At 41.0% G+C, this 17,198-nt stretch overlaps 1 protein-coding gene across 6 annotated transcripts in view; it reads left to right on the top strand.

The window, feature by feature from the left end:
- Positions 1–17,198, top strand: part of BRWD3 (bromodomain and WD repeat-containing protein) — a 385,638-nt gene that overhangs the window by 314,109 nt on the left and 54,331 nt on the right. For 5 of the 6 annotated variants that reach the window (XM_071688832.1, XM_071688831.1, XM_071688834.1 and 2 more), the window contains 2 exons: positions 399–579; positions 1,086–1,416. In XM_071688832.1, coding sequence (XP_071544933.1) covers positions 399–579; positions 1,086–1,416 — 512 coding nt within the window. The remainder of the gene's footprint in view (positions 1–398; positions 580–1,085; positions 1,417–17,198) is intronic. The other variant, XM_071688833.1, reaches the window with a different exon arrangement.

The following is a 17,198-nucleotide window of genomic DNA, read 5'->3' on the forward strand; positions in this document are numbered from 1 at the left end:
AAATCAGACTTAAATTCAAATGATGTATCATTCAGGGGCCGCTGCACACTTTACACCCTCCCTGTTCCTTTACAAAGTAGGTCATCTGGTTTGCAGATCATCTAGGATCTTTGATATAAGCATGCAATCCATTGAGGTCTTCTCTGCACCAGTGCTATTCTGTGTGGCCACCAACCTATGTGTTACAGGAGCTCTTATTGAAAGGGGTTCCAGGGGCTGGATAGTAAGGGAAATAAGCTACTTCACTGAGGTGGGAAGAGTGAATTGGTGTGAAATAGTTGATTGATAATTGAATATCATAAGTGGATAAGAAATTAATGACTCCAAAAATGCCCTCACAGATCATCCTTTTCCCCATCCATCTTTAATTTGTTTGTATTTTACTTGTTTATTTGTAGGCATCCAGTTGACTTGGATCGTTACCCAGACTACAGCCAAGTGATTGATGTTCCCATGGACTTAACAACAGTGCGAGAAGAACTGTCAGCGAATGGCTATGAAACGCCTCATGACTTTGCTAAAGATATGAGGCTCATATTTACCAATTCTAAAAACTATAACACCAACAAAAGATCCCGAGTAAGTTCACTTGTAAAGTTTTTCTGAATATTGATGATTTTATTAATGTTAGTGGTTTTGATCATTTGATATGACCGGTGCTCTGATTGTCGAATACAACCAATGCTCAGGTTGTCAGTTATGATCAGTGCTCAGCTTGTCTTATGACCAGTGCTGTAATTATCTAATATAATTTTCTAGCTCTGATTGTTTAATGCAACTAATGCAGTGATTGTTTGATATGATCTGTGCTCTGATTGTCTTTTATGATCAGTGATCTGATTGTCTAATATGAACAGTGCTCTGATTATTTAATATGACCAGTACCCTGGTCTCTGATCATCTAATATTGTCTAATATGACATGGGTACTGATTGTCTCTGACAAGGGTACTGATTGCCTAATATGACCAGTGTTATGGGTGATTGATAAGACTAGTGCTCTGATTGTCTAACATTGTCTTACCAGTGCTTTGATTACTGCATACTTAATTTCTACATAGTAAAATAATCACTCTTTTCTTTCAGATATATTCAATGACTCTACGTTTAGAAGCTTTATTTGAAGATCGGATAAAGACTATTTTATCCAGTTACAAAGCAAAAGGTAAGCGTAATCCATCTAAGAATAATCTTCGCAGCCAGAAGGGAAAGTTTCTTTCTGCTTCCCATAAAATGTCAAGTGGAAGATCTTATACATCCCAGACAGGGTCAGCCACTCGCAAGGCATCTCCAGCTTTCTCCTCAGGGGGCAGTGGAGTCCTGCAGAAGAGGCTACCAACAGCTGCCTCACATTCCCCAACACCAGCCGAAACAAGGAAAGGAACTTGCAAAAGGAAGAGCAGTCCTCGCACAAAACGTATGTGAGGTTAACTAACCCACGTGTGGCCCAGACTATGCTAAATTAGTTGGTGTTGGCTGTCTGGCTGTTATCTCTACTTTTGCAGCACTAGCTTACGTATCTGGCATTCACATGAAATGCAGGATGTAAAATGCATTAATTAAAATTTGCATAACCCCATGAGCCCGGTGATACGCAGATGTGCATCATGAAATGAATGCAGATCATAAACATGAATTCAGAGGTATCATGCCACATTATGTACACATAATCTGAGATGAATGATTATGGATGCCCTTTGTGGAAGTTTCGTTTCATATCAAATAGGATGATAACTTCACTGTTCAGTTTTGGGAGGAAAAAAATCAAATTCACATTCTCACATGAACAGTTGAGTTTTTTGTGTGTTCATGCAGCGTTTGTATGAATTTCATCAGAATTGCTTTTTGAGGTAAAGTGTTTTGAGTAATCACACCTGACGATTTTGAAGCTGACTACTTTCCTTGTAATGAATAGTTAGCCTCTGAAAGAAATCATTGCAACAAATCATGTAATGCAAGGTTCTCTGACAACCGACAATTGAAGCCTGGAGATGTCTCTGCTGGCTGGAAACTTGTGTCATTTACTTTTAGATTCTCATTGTAATGACTTTCTTTTGCTTCCAAGTAAAGAGATAGGGTCTCATAGCCACACTTTTATCTATGGTTGGAATACATTGATAGGTTATTTAAGATAGTAAGTTGTGTGTTCGTCTTATAAGGATGATATATTCATTTATATGCTTATAATGATAGTGACATATGAACACAGAACTGTAGTTTTGTTGCTGATGGTCAAGGTAGGTTTCTGAAGGGGAGATGTAAAATTAGAAGATAAGTATGAAATGTGTGATTTATTTTCAAAAGAGATGTCACAGCTTCTGTTATCCGTTAGACGGTAGAATTTAAATTTTTTCATGGTACAATGATTTTTTAGGAATGATACAATAAAATGACACTAAATCTCACGTTTAGCAAGCATACGAGAAACCGGAGATCTCACATTTAGCAAGCATACAAGAAACCGGACTCTTGGGGTTAACATTCCTATATTGGCATGTTTCTTCATATATGGAAAGCAGTTTTGGGATATTCCCTTTCTTTGTAATACTTTTTCTCCTTTTCAAGTATTTGGCATAAGACTTAAGGGAACAAAAAACTGTACTATTGTATTACATCCTGTTACTTGGCTTTGATAACTGGGAAATATGAAATAACTTTTCTCACTCATGCTAATGCATATGCTGTAATTCATATTTCACTGAAAGATGTTTGAGATGTCTGTCTTACAAATTGCTTATTTTCATGTTTTATGTGTGCAGGTTTCTTGCATATAAGCAAAGATTACCAGCACAATACCAAAAGCACAATTTTGCACTTTTACAATTGTTTTGAAAGCTTTTCACCCCTTCAGAAAAACACTTTAATTGTTCTTTTTCTCACATCTGTGATTTGTCCCATGAGCAAGAGATATGTTTTATGGAAATATTCCTACTAGGACCCTGTCCAGCCTCATATTCAGTGAGAAGGTAGCAGCTTACACTCACCCTCTGCAAATAATTCAGTGGTATTCTCTGTTAATGCTTGTCTTCCAGGCTTGCCCTGGGCCAATCAGCATCGCCTTTTAGGCTGGTGTCACCAGCCCATCTCTCACTAACAACTTAAAGCTCACACATTTCTTGGTTTCAGGGTGTTACAGATGTGCCAGCTCCTGCCATGTGTTCGGCTTTTGTGGATCAGTGTCTCTTTCATTTGTTTTGTTTTTTAGATATTTTCAGCTTGTAGTTATATGTATATTTTATAGATATATACTAGATTCAAGGGCATCGTTATGTTTTTCCAGTATTCCCACCCATTTTACTGTGGGGGCCATACATACTGTAGTGTTTGTAGTAAGTGAATTATAGATATTCCAGCTTGTTCACTTAATAGTTGTGACTTGAAAGTAAGTGGCATTGGTGACCCTGGCAGTTGATGGCTCTGGTGGCCACATCATGTTTTTTGTGTATTTATGTGTATATATCATAGTTGTGACTTGTTTTAGTGGTTTATAAATAGTAATAGAGTTTGCTACGTAGCTTTTTTTCATACTTAATGGCCATCTCCAGCATTGGCAAGGTAGCACCAGGAGCAGATGAAGAGAGGCCGCATTCTGTCACATCTATTCTCTAGTTGTCATATGTATTGTACCAAAACCACAGCTGGTTATCCACAACTAAGTCTCACAGAACATTCCATGGTTTACTCTGAATGCTTCACATACCCTTATTCAGTTCATTAACAGCATGCCAACCCCAGTATACCACATTGTTCCAGTTCACTCTGTCCCATGCATGTTCAGGCCCCAGTTGCTCAAAATCTTTTTTACTCCATCCTTTGATCTACAGTTTGGTCTCCCCATTGTTCTTGTTCCCTCCACTTCTGATATATGTAACTTTTTTTCAACCTTTCTTCACTAATTCTCTCCATATGTTTGAACAATTTTAATGCACCCTTTTCAGCTCTCTCAATCACACTCGTTTTATTACCACACATTTCTCTAACCCTTTCATTACTTTCTCAATCAAACCACCTAACACCACATATTGTCCTCAAACATTTAATATCTTTCAAACATACTCGTATTTCCCTTCCCAAATAGTGTTCTCTCTTTCCACACATCTTCAGTGTTCCTAGAACCTTTTCCCCCCTCACCCATTCTGTGACTCACTTTTATCTTCCATGGTACCATTCGCTGCCATGTATCTAAAACACTTCACTTCCTCCAAGTTTTCTCTATTCACACTCACACTCCAGCATGAACCCCGCTAAACCTAATAACCATGCTTTAATCACTTTCCACTCGACATCCCCCTTTCACACACACTTCCAAACACAGTCACCTACTTCTGCAATTTCTCATATGAATGTGCCACCAGTGCAGTATCATCAGTAAACAACAGCTAACTCATTTCCCAGCCCCTCTCATCCCCAAAAGTCTGCATACATGCCCATATCTCCCAGACTCCCACATTTACTTCCCTCACCACCCCACCTGTAAGCAATTTGATTAACCATGGTGACATCACACACCCCTGCCACAGATCAACCATCACTTGGAACCATTCACTCTCCTCTCTTCTTGCTCGCACACATGCCTTACGCCCTTAATAAAAACTTCTCTGCTTCTAGCAGCTTTCCTCCCACACCTTATATTCTTATTGCCTTCTACAAGGCATCTCTATCAACCCTATTGTATGCTTTCTATAAGCCTATAAATGCCATATACAAATTCGTTTGTTTTTCTTTCTTACATTCTTTAGAATAAACACCTGATCCAAATATCTTCTACCTCTATTGAAACCACACTGCCCCTCCCCAATCTGGTGCTCTGTGTATGCTTTCACCCTCTAAATCAGCACTCTTGCATAAATCTTACTTACCTAGAACTTACTTACTAGGTAAACTCAACAAACACATTTCTGTCATTTGAACAGTCACCTTTATTCCCCTGCCTTTATACCATGGCACCTCACATGCATTCTGCTAATCCTCAGGCACCTCACCATGATCCATAGAAATATTGAAAATCCTCACCAACAGATCAACAACACTCTTACTGGAGTTACCACTAATTACATACATATGGCACATTACAATGATATTTTTAAATGACTGGCAGTTGATGTTTTCACATGTCGCTCTCCTTACCTTCATCCTTTCTCTTTTCCTATATATATTTTTTTTTACTTTGATATATATATGGTAATACCGAAAGGATTAATTTGGTTGATTATATTGTTAAATGGCTTCTTATGATTGTATTGGAAAAGTGACTAGTAAGTGGTATCATACCTTGGTCTTGTCTCTATCACCTCCACCTTTTTTCCATTCGCATTTATCACTTTATCTCCTGTATGTTGGTTTCGCCATGTTGTTTATGTAGTGATACTAGACGGATTCTGTTAGTTGGTTTGTTGTCATATCCAATAATTTGTTAAATAGTTATTATGGTGAAACTGGAATTGAGTGACCAGTGGGTGATATCTTGACACTATCATGTCTTTCTCACCTCCATCATCTCCCATACACCTTCCCTGTCTATCTATCTATTAGTATCTTCAAAGCCTGTTCCGACTTAGAATTCCCTTTAGCGGGTGGCCACAGCAATACAGTCTTCCTGACATGAATTCCAGTGCTGCTTCATATCCCTTCGTGCCTTCCCCTCAACAGGTCATGGCCTTTAGAAGGCAACTTTATTGCAGTGCTTGCAGATGTTCTCAGTGACTATGTCTGCCTAATGCTCTTGCCTAATATTCTTACCTACTACTTCTTCCTAATGTTTCTACTTAATGCTCCTATTATATTGCTGAATGACAGGGCTAGCACATAGTGCTCACTGCAGGAGAATCTAGAGTTATGAAGAATAAGCTGTGCGATTTAAGTGTTGTTAAGTGCTATGTGTGACAAGGAGATTGTATGTTTGTAGACAGAATGTCTGTAGTCCACTTGTGGGTGAGGCAGAAAAAAAGGACAGCTACCTGGGTCAGAGGAGGGCAACTTGACAGCCACCAAAGTGCTGGCGTACTTCGCAGCCATCTCAAACCCTCATACCCATGTGGGCAGTACTGGTAGTATACCTCCATGGTCGTTGGCTGCCTTTCAACTACTGCCTACTGGTTGGATGATAATAGGTGAAAACCTCCTCATGTTTGTGTTCTGTCCTTTTGACCTCAGTTGTAGTTCAGTAGACAACTAACTTCCAGAACTTTGACCTGGGAGAGAGGAAGTACTGTTTTATGTAAACTCTGGTTTTATCAGAACCAGAGTGTGAGGAGCCATATGTGAGTGAAAATCCTTTATAAACAGTTGGACAGGTTGATCCATTAGCCCCACACAAGAATACTGGCAAATCCCATGTCTTGACCAATATATTGTAATGCGTTGGGGACAGGGATGGCGAGGGACTGGAACTGGAAGTGAGGTATTCCCTTGAGGGGCCAAAAGGTCTTCCTTGAGATAGGGTTTAAGGATAAGGGTTTTCTTCCAGGATGTCTTTGGTTGTGGTTTCTCTTCTTTTTCTTTCACAAATCATCTCAACATGGCCTGTTGGGAACTTGAGCTTGGAACTAAGTAGAAAGTAGATTAGGCCCACCTAGTGCTCTTCACCATCAATGAACTTTTCGTTTCCAGCTCTGCTGTAGGAGTATGATAATCCTCATGTCGGTGACTCATGTCTTGAGCTGCCTTCCTGTGAGGTAGCCCCTTGATACACATACCTGGAGCACCATGACATTCTTTCTGAAGTAAGAGATCCCTTATACATGAATCATTGTTAGAGAATTTGAGGTAGATATATATGCCAAAAAATGAAAAGATAAACCTAATCAGAAACCTTCCTTGTAACTGAAAGTCACTTTCCTTGGTTGGTATACCATTACTACAGTAGTGAACTTTTGGTCTTTGCCAGCCCAACCTGGCGCAGACAGGTTAACATTTTATCACCATAATGCTTGTGTTTAGTAGCCATCAGCACATAACATTATATTGAAATGATGGGATCTTGCCTTTGGGCAATTCACTTTAACAAGATCACTGTGTGTATTGAGCCACCATTGTGGGATATGCCGATGAATTGACTGTAATTCAGTACCTTGTCTCGAACTAACCTGCCAGTGATGAGCAAGGGTATTATTGGGGAAATGGTTCATCATTTTTAATCTTGTTCAGGTTCCATATCTTGTATAAGTAGGTCTTATAGGTACATTGGGAGGAGTTCCACTTAGGTTGATAAAGGAAAAGAAAAATCCTCTGAGGGTGTTATTCCTTTGGACGTACATCCGGGATATGGCTGGTATTAGCCAACAGTTTTTTTCCATTCTTGTACTTACTTCAAGCCATTTTTTTTTATGGTGTGCATTTTCTCAAAAAAAAAGAAAAAAAATTACCTCTTCACTGACTTAGGTAATCACTAGGTGCCTTAACTTATAGTCAAGAGAGTACCCTGAGTAGCTTCCTTTTTTGTTGGTCTGAACTGTTTTTCTGATCTCTTGCCTTCCAGTCACCGTTTTCCCACCTAGACATAATTTCCTTCGTTGCTAAGAAAAGTGTGTAGTGCTGACAATGGAGAGGGTAACATTACTGCTCATATTTCTCTCTCTCTCTCTCTCTCTCTCTCTCTCTCTCTCTCTCTCTCTCTCAGCATTAGTTTATGAAAGATTAGAAAGACTTGATCTCAATAATTCTTGTAGATTTTATTTTTCCAGAAATTAACTGGCAAACTATCTCAGCCATAGAGATCGAATCTGCTATATTTATCAACTTTGTTGACAGTTTTCTCCATCAAACTGTCACTGAGCCGATGAGGGAAGCTAAAGTACTTGATTTAGTTTTTGCATCCTAGGAGTTCTTAGTAACTTATACCTGTATTGGAGAATGTCTAGGCACTATTGGATGTAACATGGTTAGGTTCAATGTAAATATCAAAACCAACTCCTCTGAAACCAGTGCTCTTACCTCTAACTCTAAAAGGACGGATTTTAATGGGCTGTGCAATGCATCAAAGTCTCACCCTAATTAGTTCATTTTCTTTTTTTTTTCTTTTAAACTATTCGCCATTTCCTGCGTTAGCGAGGTAGCGTTAAGAACAGAGGACTGGGCCTTTGTGGAATATCCTCACCTGGCCCCCCTCTGTTCCCTCTTTTGGGAAAAAAAAAAAAAAGAGAGAGAGAGAGAGAGAGAGAGAGAGAGAGAGGAGGATTTCCAGCCTCCTGCTCCCTCCCCTTTTAGTCGCCTTGTATGACAGGCAGGGAATACGTGGGAAGTATTCTTAATCCCCTATCCCCAGGGATATATATATTTTTTTTTTTATTCTTTTTTTTTTGCTTTGTCGCTGTCTCCCGCATTTGCGAGGTAGCGCAAGGAAACAGACGAAAAAAATGGCCCAACCCACCCCCATACACATGTATATACATACGTCCACACACGCAAATATACATACCTACACAGCTTTCCATGGTTTACCCCAGACGCTTCACATGCCCTGATTCAATCCACTGACAGCACGTCAACCCCGGTATACCACATCGATCCAATTCACTCTATTCCTTGCCCTCCTTTCACCCTCCTGCATGTTCAGGCCCCGATCACTCAAAATCTTTTTTACTCCATCTTTCCACCTCCAGTTTGGTCTCCCACTTCTCGTTCCCTCCACCTCCGACACATATATCCTCTTGGTCAATCTTTCCTCACTCATTCTCTCCATGTGCCCAAACCGTTTCAAAACACCCTCTTCTGCTCTCGCAACCACGCTCTTTTTATTTCCACACATCTCTCTTACCCTTACGTTACTTACTTGCTCAAACCACCTCTCACCACACATTGTCCTCAAACATCTCATTTCCAGCACATCCACCCTCCTGCGCACAACTCTATCCATAGCCCACGCCTCGCAACCATACAACATTGTTGGAACCACTATTCCTTCAAACACACCCATTTTTGCTTTTCGAGATAATGTTCTCGACTTCCACACATTCTTCAAGGCTCCCAGAATTTTGGCCCCCTCCCCCACCCTATGATCCACTCCTGCTTCCATGGTTCCATCCGCTGCCAGATCCGCTGCCAGATCCACTCCCAGATATCTAAAACACTTTACTTCCTCCAGTTTTTCTCCATTCAAACGTACCTCCCAATTGACTTGACCCTCAACCCTACTGTACCTAATAACCTTGCTCTTATTCACATTTACTCTTAACTTTCTTCTTTCACACACTTTACCAAACTCAGTCACCAGCTTCAGTTTATCACATGAATCAGCCACCAGCACTGTATCATCAGCAAACAACAACTGACTCACTTCCCAAGCTCTCTCATCCCCAACAGACTTCATACTTGCCCCTCTTTCCAAAACTCTTGCATTCACCTCCCTAATAACCCCATCCATAAACAAATTAAACAACCATGGAGACATCACACACCCATGCCGCAAACCTACATTCACTGAGAACCAATCATTTTCCTCTCTTCCTACACGTACACATGCCCTACATCCTCGATAAAAACTTTTCACTGCTTCTAACAACTTACCTCCCACACCATAGTTTCTTAATACCTTCCACAGAGCATCTCTATCAACTCTATCATATGCCTTCTCCAGATCCATAAATGCTACATACAAATCCATTTGCTTTTCTAAGTATTTCTCACATACATTCTTCAAAGCAAACACCTGATCCACACATCCTCTACCACTTCTGAAACCATACTGCTCTTCCCCAATCTGATGCTCTATACATGCCTTCACCCTCTCAATCAATACCCTCCCATATAATTTACCAGGAATACTGAACAAACTTATACCTCTGTAATTTGAGCACTCACTCTTATCCCCTTTGCCTTTGTACAATGGCACTATGCACGCATTCCGCCAATCCTCAGGCACCTCACCATATATATATATATATATATATATATATATATATATGTGAATAAGAGCAAGGTTATTAGGTACAGTAGGGTTGAGGGTCTAGTCAATTGGGAGGTGAGTTTGAATGGAGAAAAACTGGAGGAAGTGAAGTGTTTTAGATATCTGGGAGTGGATCTGGCAGCGGATGGAACCATGGAAGCGGAAGTGGATCATAGGGTGGGGGAGGGGGCCAAAATCCTGGGGGCCTTGAAGAATGTGTGGAAGTCGAGAACATTATCTCGGAAAGCAAAAATGGGTATGTTTGAAGGAATAGTGGTTCCAACAATGTTGTATGGTTGCGAGGCGTGGGCTATGGATAGAGTTGTGCGCAGGAGGATGGATGTGCTGGAAATGAGATGTTTGAGGACAATGTGTGGTGTGAGGTGGTTTGATCGAGTGAGTAACGTAAGGGTAAGAGAGATGTGTGGAAATAAAAAGAGCGTGGTTGAGAGAGCAGAAGAGGGTGTTTTGAAGTGGTTTGGGCACATGGAGAGGATGAGTGAGGAAAGATTGACCAAGAGGATATATGTGTCGGAGGTGGAGGGAACAAGGAGAAGAGGGAGACCAAATTGGAGGTGGAAAGATGGAGTGAAAAAGATTTTGTGTGATCGGGGCCTGAACATGCAGGAGGGTGAAAGGAGGGCAAGGAATAGAGTGAATTGGAGCGATGTGGTATACTGGGGTTGACGTGCTGTCAGTGGATTGAAGCAGGGCATGTGAAGCGTCTGGGGTAAACCATGGAAAACTGTGTAGGTATGTACATTTGCATGTGTGGACGTATGTATATACATGTGTATGGGGGGGGGGGGGTTGGGCCATTTCTTTCGTCTGTTTCCTTGCGCTACCTCGCAAACGCGGGAGACAGCGACAGAGTATAATAAAAAAAAATATATATATATTCACCATTTCCCGCAATAGTGAGGTAGTGTTAAGAACAGAGGACTGAGCCTTCAAGGGAATATCCTCATTTGGCCCCCTTCTCTGTTCCCTCTTTTAGAAAAATGGGAGGGGAGGATTTCCAGCCCTCTGCTTTCTCCCCTTTTAGTCGCCTTCTACGACACTCAGAGAATATGTTGGAAGTATTCTTTCTCTCCTATGCCCAGAGGAATTATGGGCCAGTTTTAAGCATCAATTTGTGCACCATCAAGTCTTTGTCATTCCCATGCATAACAGAAACAATAAAACCAACAAGCCTGAATGGTACCTCCAAGATACTGCCAAAGCAATAGGGCACAGAAATAGATTCTGTAAGCTTAAGAATTCTGACACAGACCCAAATAATTGCAGCACAATATAACACAGTCAGAAGACAAGTGGAAGTCCTAATCAAAGATGCCAAGGGAGAATGTACAGTGAGTATTGCAAGAGATAGTAATAGAGATCATAAAAGATTTTATATTTTCTCAGTAAGGAGTTACATGGGGAGTGCTCATCCACTTCTAAGGCTCAGATTGGGGTGTCTAAATGTGTGTGGATGTAACCAAGATGAGAAAAAAGGAGAGATAGGTAGTATATTTGAGGAAAGGAACCTGGATGTTTTGGCTCTGAGTGAAACGAAGCTCAAGGGTAAAGGGGAAGAGTGGTTCGGGAATGTCTTGGGAGAAAAGTCAGGGGTTAGTGAGAGGACAAGAGCAAGGGAAGGAGTAGCACTACTCCTGAAACAGGAGTGGTGGGACTATGTGATAGAGTGTAAGAAAGTAAACACTAGATTGATATGGGTAAAACTGAAAGTTGATGGAGAGAGATGGGTGATTATTGGTGCATATGCACCTGGGCCTGAGAAGAAAGATCATGAGAGGCAAGTGTTTTGGGAGCAGCTGAATGAGTGTGTTAGTGGTTTTGATGCACGAGACTGGGTTATAGTGATGGGTGATTTGATTGAATGCGAAGGTGAGTAATGTGTCAGTTGAGGGAATAATTGGTATACATGGAGTGTTCAGTGTTGTAAATGGAAATGGTGAAGAGCTTGTAGATTTATGTGCTGAAAAAGGACTGATGATTGGGAATACCTGGTTTAAAAAGCGAGATATACATAAGTATACTTATGTAAGTAGGAGAGATGGCCAGAGAGCGTTATTGGATTACGTGTTAATTGATAGGCATGCAAAAGAGAGACTTTTGGATGTTAATGTGCTGAGAGGTGCAACTGGAGGGATGTCTGATCATTATCTTGTGGAGGCGAAGGTGATGATTTGTTGAGGTTTTCAGAAAAGAAGAGAGAATGTTGGGCTAAAGAGAGTGGTGAGAGTAAGTGAGCTTGGGAAGGAGACTTGTGTGAGGAAGTACCAGGAGAGACTGAGTACAGAATGGAAAAAGGTGAGAACAAAGGAGGTAAGGGGAGTGGGGGAGGAATGGGATGCATTTAGGGAAGCAGTGATGGCTTGCGCAAAAGATTCTTGTGGCTTGAGAGGCGTGGGAGTTGGGCAGATTAGAAAGGGTAGTGAGTGGTGGGATGAAGAAGTAAGATTATTAGTGAAAGAGAAGAGAGAGGCATTTGGACGATTTTTGCAGGGAAAAAATGCAAATGACTAGGAGATGTATAAAAGAAAGAGGCAGGAGGTCAAGCGAAAGGTGCAAGAGGTGAAAAAGAGGGCAAATGAGAGTTGGGGTGAGAGAGTATCATTAAATTTTAGGGAGAATAAAAAGATGTTCTGGAAGGAGGTACATAAAGTGCATAAGACAAGGGAACAAATGGGAACTTCAGTGAAGGGGGCTAATGGGGAAGTGATAACAAGTAGTGGTGATGTGAGAAGGAGGTGGAGTGAGTATTTTGAAGGTTTGTTGAATGTGTTTGATGATAGAGTGGCAGATATAGGGTGTTTTGGTTCAGGTGGTGTGCAAAGTGAGATGGTTAGGGAAAATGATGCCACACCATATATTCTTAATACCTTCCACAGAGCATCTCTATCAATTCTATCATATGCCTTCTCCAGATCCATAAATGCTACATACAAATCCATTTGCTTTTCTAAGTATTTCTCACATACATTCTTCAAAGCAAACACCTGATCCACACATCCTCTACCACTTCTGAAACCACACTGCTCTTCCCCAATCTGATGCTCTATACATGCCTTCACCCTCTCAATCCGTACCCTCCCATATAATTTCCCAGGAATACTCAACAAACTTATACCTCTGTAATTTGAGCACTCACCTTTGTCCCCTTTGCCTTTGTACAATGGCACTATGCAAGCATTCCGCCAATCCTCAGGCACCTCACCATGAATCATATATATATTAAATAACCTTACCAACCAGTCAACAATACAGTCACCCCGTATTTTAATAAAGTCCACTACAATACCATCCAAACCTGCTGCCTTGCCGGCTTTCATCTTCCGCAAAGCTTTTACTACCTCTTCTCTGTTTACCAAATCATTTTCCCTAACCCTCTCACTTTGCACACCACCTCGACCAAAACACCCAATATCTGCCACTCTATCATCAAACACATTCAACAAACCTTCAAAATACTCACTCCATCTCCTTCTCACATCACCACCACTTGTTATCACCTCCCCATTAGCCCCCTTCACTGAAGTTCCCATTTGCTCCCTTGTCTTACGCACTTTATTTACCTCCTTCCAGAACATCTTTTTATTTTCCCTAAGATTTAATGATACTCTCACCCCAACTCTCATTTGCCCTCTTTTTCACCTCTTGCACCTTTCTCTTGACCTCCTGTCTCTTTCTTTTATACATCTCCCACTCATTTGCATTTTTTCCCTGCAAAAATCGTCCAAATGCCTCTCTCTTCTCTTTCACTAATAATCTTACTTCTTCACTCCACCACTCACTACCCTTTCTTATCAACCCACCTCCCACACTTCTCATGCCACAAGCATCTTTTGCGCAAGCCATCACTGCTTCCCTAAATCTGTCCCATTCCTCCCCCACTCCCCTTACTTCCTTTGTTCTCACCTTTTTCCATTCTGTACTCATTCTCTCCTGGTACTTCGTCACACAAGTCTCCTTCCCAAGCTCACTTACTCTCACCACCCTCTTCACCCCAAGATTCTCTCTTCTTTTCTGAAAACCCATACAAATCTTCACCTTCGCCTCCACAAGATAATGATCAGACATCCCTCCAGTTGCACCTCTCAGCACATTAACATCCAAAAGTCTCTCTTTCGCGCACCTGTCAATTAACAGGTAATCCAATAATGCTCTGGCCATCTCTCCTATTTACATACACATACTTATGTATATCTCTCTTTTGAAATCAGGTATTCCCAATCACCAGTCCTTTTTCAGCATATAATTCTACAAGCTCTTCACCATTTCCATTTACAACACTGAACACCCCATGTAAACCAATTATCCCCTCAACTGCCACATTACTCACCTTCGCATTCAATCAAATCACCCATCACTATAACCCGGTCTTGTGCATCAAAACCACTAACACTCATTCAGCTGCCCCCAACACTTGCCTCTCATGATCTTTCTTCTCATTCCCAGGTGCATATGCATCAATAATCACCCATCTCTCTCCATCCTCTTTCAGTTTTACCCATATTAATCTAGAATTTACTTTCTTACATTGTGTCACATAATCCCACAACTCCTGTTTCTGTAGTGCTACTCCTTCCCTTGCTCTTGTCCTCTCACTAACCCCTGACTTTACTCCCAAGACATTCCCAAACCACTCTTCCCCTTTACCCTTAAGCTTCGTTTCACTCAGAGCCAAAACATCCAGATTCCTTTCCTCAAACATACTACCTATCTCTCCTTTTTTCACATCTTTGTTACATCCACACACATTTAGACACCCCAGTCTGAGCCTTCGAGGAGGATGAGCACTCCCCGCATGACTCCTTCTTTTTCCTCGTCCCTACGCATTCCTCACTTTTTGGGGGGGGGGTCGAAAAAGGCAACTAAACGTGACGGGAGTGGTAGCTATAAACCCTCCCCTCCTTGTATTTTAACTTTCTAAGAGAAGAACTGGAGAAAGTGAAGTGTTTTAGATATCTGTGAGTGGATTTGGCAGATGGATGGGAACCATGGCAGCGGAAGTGAATCATAGGGTGGTGGAGGGGGCAAACGTTCTGGGAGCATTGAAAAATGTGGAAAGGCGAGAGAACAATGTCTCGGAAAGCAAAAATGGGTATGTTTTAAGGAATGGTGTTCAACAATGTTATAATGGGTGCAGGTAAACAATGGGGCTATAGATAGGGTTGTGCAGAGGAGGGTAGATGTGTTGGAAATGTGATGTTTGAGGACAATGTGTGGTGTGAGTGGTTTGATCGAGTGAGTAACGTAAGGGTAAGAGAGATGTGTGGTAATAAAAAAGAGTGTGGTTGAGAGAGCAGAAGAGGGTGTCTTGAAATGGTTTTGGTCACATGGAGAGAATGGGTGAGGAAAGATTGACAAGAAAAGAGATATATCTGTTTAAAGGTGAAGGCACGAGGAGAAGTGGGAGACCAAATTGGAGGTGGAAAGATGGAGTGAAAAAGATTTTGTGTGATCGGGGCCTGAACATGCAGGAGGGTGAAAGGCGTGGTAAGGAATAGAGTGAATTGGAACAATGTGGTATACTGGGGTCGACGTGCTGTCAGTGGATTGAACCAGGGTATGTGAAGCGTCTGGGGTAAACCATGGAAAGTTCTGTGGGGCCTGGATGTGGAAAGGGAGCTGTGGTTACAGTGCTTTATACATGACAGCTAGAGACAGATTGTGAGTGAATGTGTCCTTTGTTGTCTTCCTAGTGCTACCTCGCGTGCATATGGGGGAGGAGGTTGTCATTTCATGTGTGGTGGGGTGGCTACGGGAATGAATAAAGGCAGCAAGTATGAATTATGTACACGTAATCCAGTAACACTCTCTGGCCATTTCTCCTACTTACATACGTATACTTATGTATATCTCTCTTTTTAAGCCAGGTATTCCCAATCACCAGTCCTTTTTCAGCACTAATCTACAAGCTCTTCACCATTTCCATTTACAACACTGAACACTCCATTTACACCAATTATTCCCTCAACTGCCACATTACTCACCTTTGCATTCAAATCACCCATCACTCTAACCTGGTCTCATGCATCAAGACTACTAACACTCACTGCTTCTAGTAACTTATTTCCCACACCATATACTCTTACAACCTTTCACAAAGCATCTCTATCAACTCTATCATATGCCTTCTCCAGATCCATAAATGCTACATACAAATCCATTTGCTTTTCTAAGTATTTCTCACATACATTCTTCAAAGCAAACACCTGATCCACACATCCTCTACCACTTCTGAAACCACACTGCTCTTCCCCAATCTGATGCTCTATACATGCCTTCACCCTCTCAATCCGTACCCTCCCATATAATTTCCCAGGAATACTCAACAAACTTATACCTCTGTAATTTGAGCACTCACTTTTATCCCCTTTGCCTTTGTACAATGGCACTATGCAAGCATTCCGCCAATCCTCAGGCACCTCACCATGAATCATATATATATTATATATATATATATATATAAATATATATATATATAAATATATATATATATATAAATATTTTTTTTTTTTTTTATGGTGTGCATTTTTCTCAAAAAAAAAGAAAAAAAATTACCTCTTCACTGACTTAGGTAATCACTAGGTGCCTTAACTTATAGTCAAGAGAGTACCCTGAGTAGCTCCTTTTTGTTGGTCTGAACTGTTTTTCTGATCTCTTGCCTTCCAGTCACCGTTTTCCCCACCTAAACCATAATTTCCTATCGTTGCTAAGAAAAGTGTGTAGTGCTGACAATGGAGAGGGTAACATTACTGCTCATATTTCTCTCTCTCTCTCTCAGCATTAGTTTATGAAAGATTAGAAAGACTTGATCTCAATAATTCTTGTAGATTTTATTTTTCCAGAAATTAACTGGCAAACTATCTCAGCCATAGAGATCGAATCTGCTATATTATCAACTTTGTTGACAGTTTTCTCCATCAAACTGTCACTGAGCCGATGAGGGAAGCTAAAGTACTTGATTTAGTTTTTGCATCCTAGGAGTTCTTATGTAACTTATACCTGTATTGGAGAATGTCTAGGCACTATTGGATGTAAACATGGTTAGGTTCAATGTAAATAACAAAACCAACTCCTCTGAAACAGTGCTCTTACCTCTAACTCTAAAAGGACGGATTTTAATGGGCTGTGCAATGCATCAAAGTCTCACCCTAATTTAGTCATTTTCTTTTTTTTTTTCTTTTAAAACTATTCGCCATTTCCTGCGTTAGCGAGGTAGTCGTTAAGAACAGAGGACTGGGCCTTTGTGGAATATCCTCACCTGGCCCCCCTCTGTTCCCTCTTTTGGGAAAAAAAAAAAA

This window comes from Panulirus ornatus, chromosome 46, assembly GCF_036320965.1.
Source record: "Panulirus ornatus isolate Po-2019 chromosome 46, ASM3632096v1, whole genome shotgun sequence".
Classification (NCBI taxonomy): domain Eukaryota; kingdom Metazoa; phylum Arthropoda; class Malacostraca; order Decapoda; family Palinuridae; genus Panulirus; species Panulirus ornatus.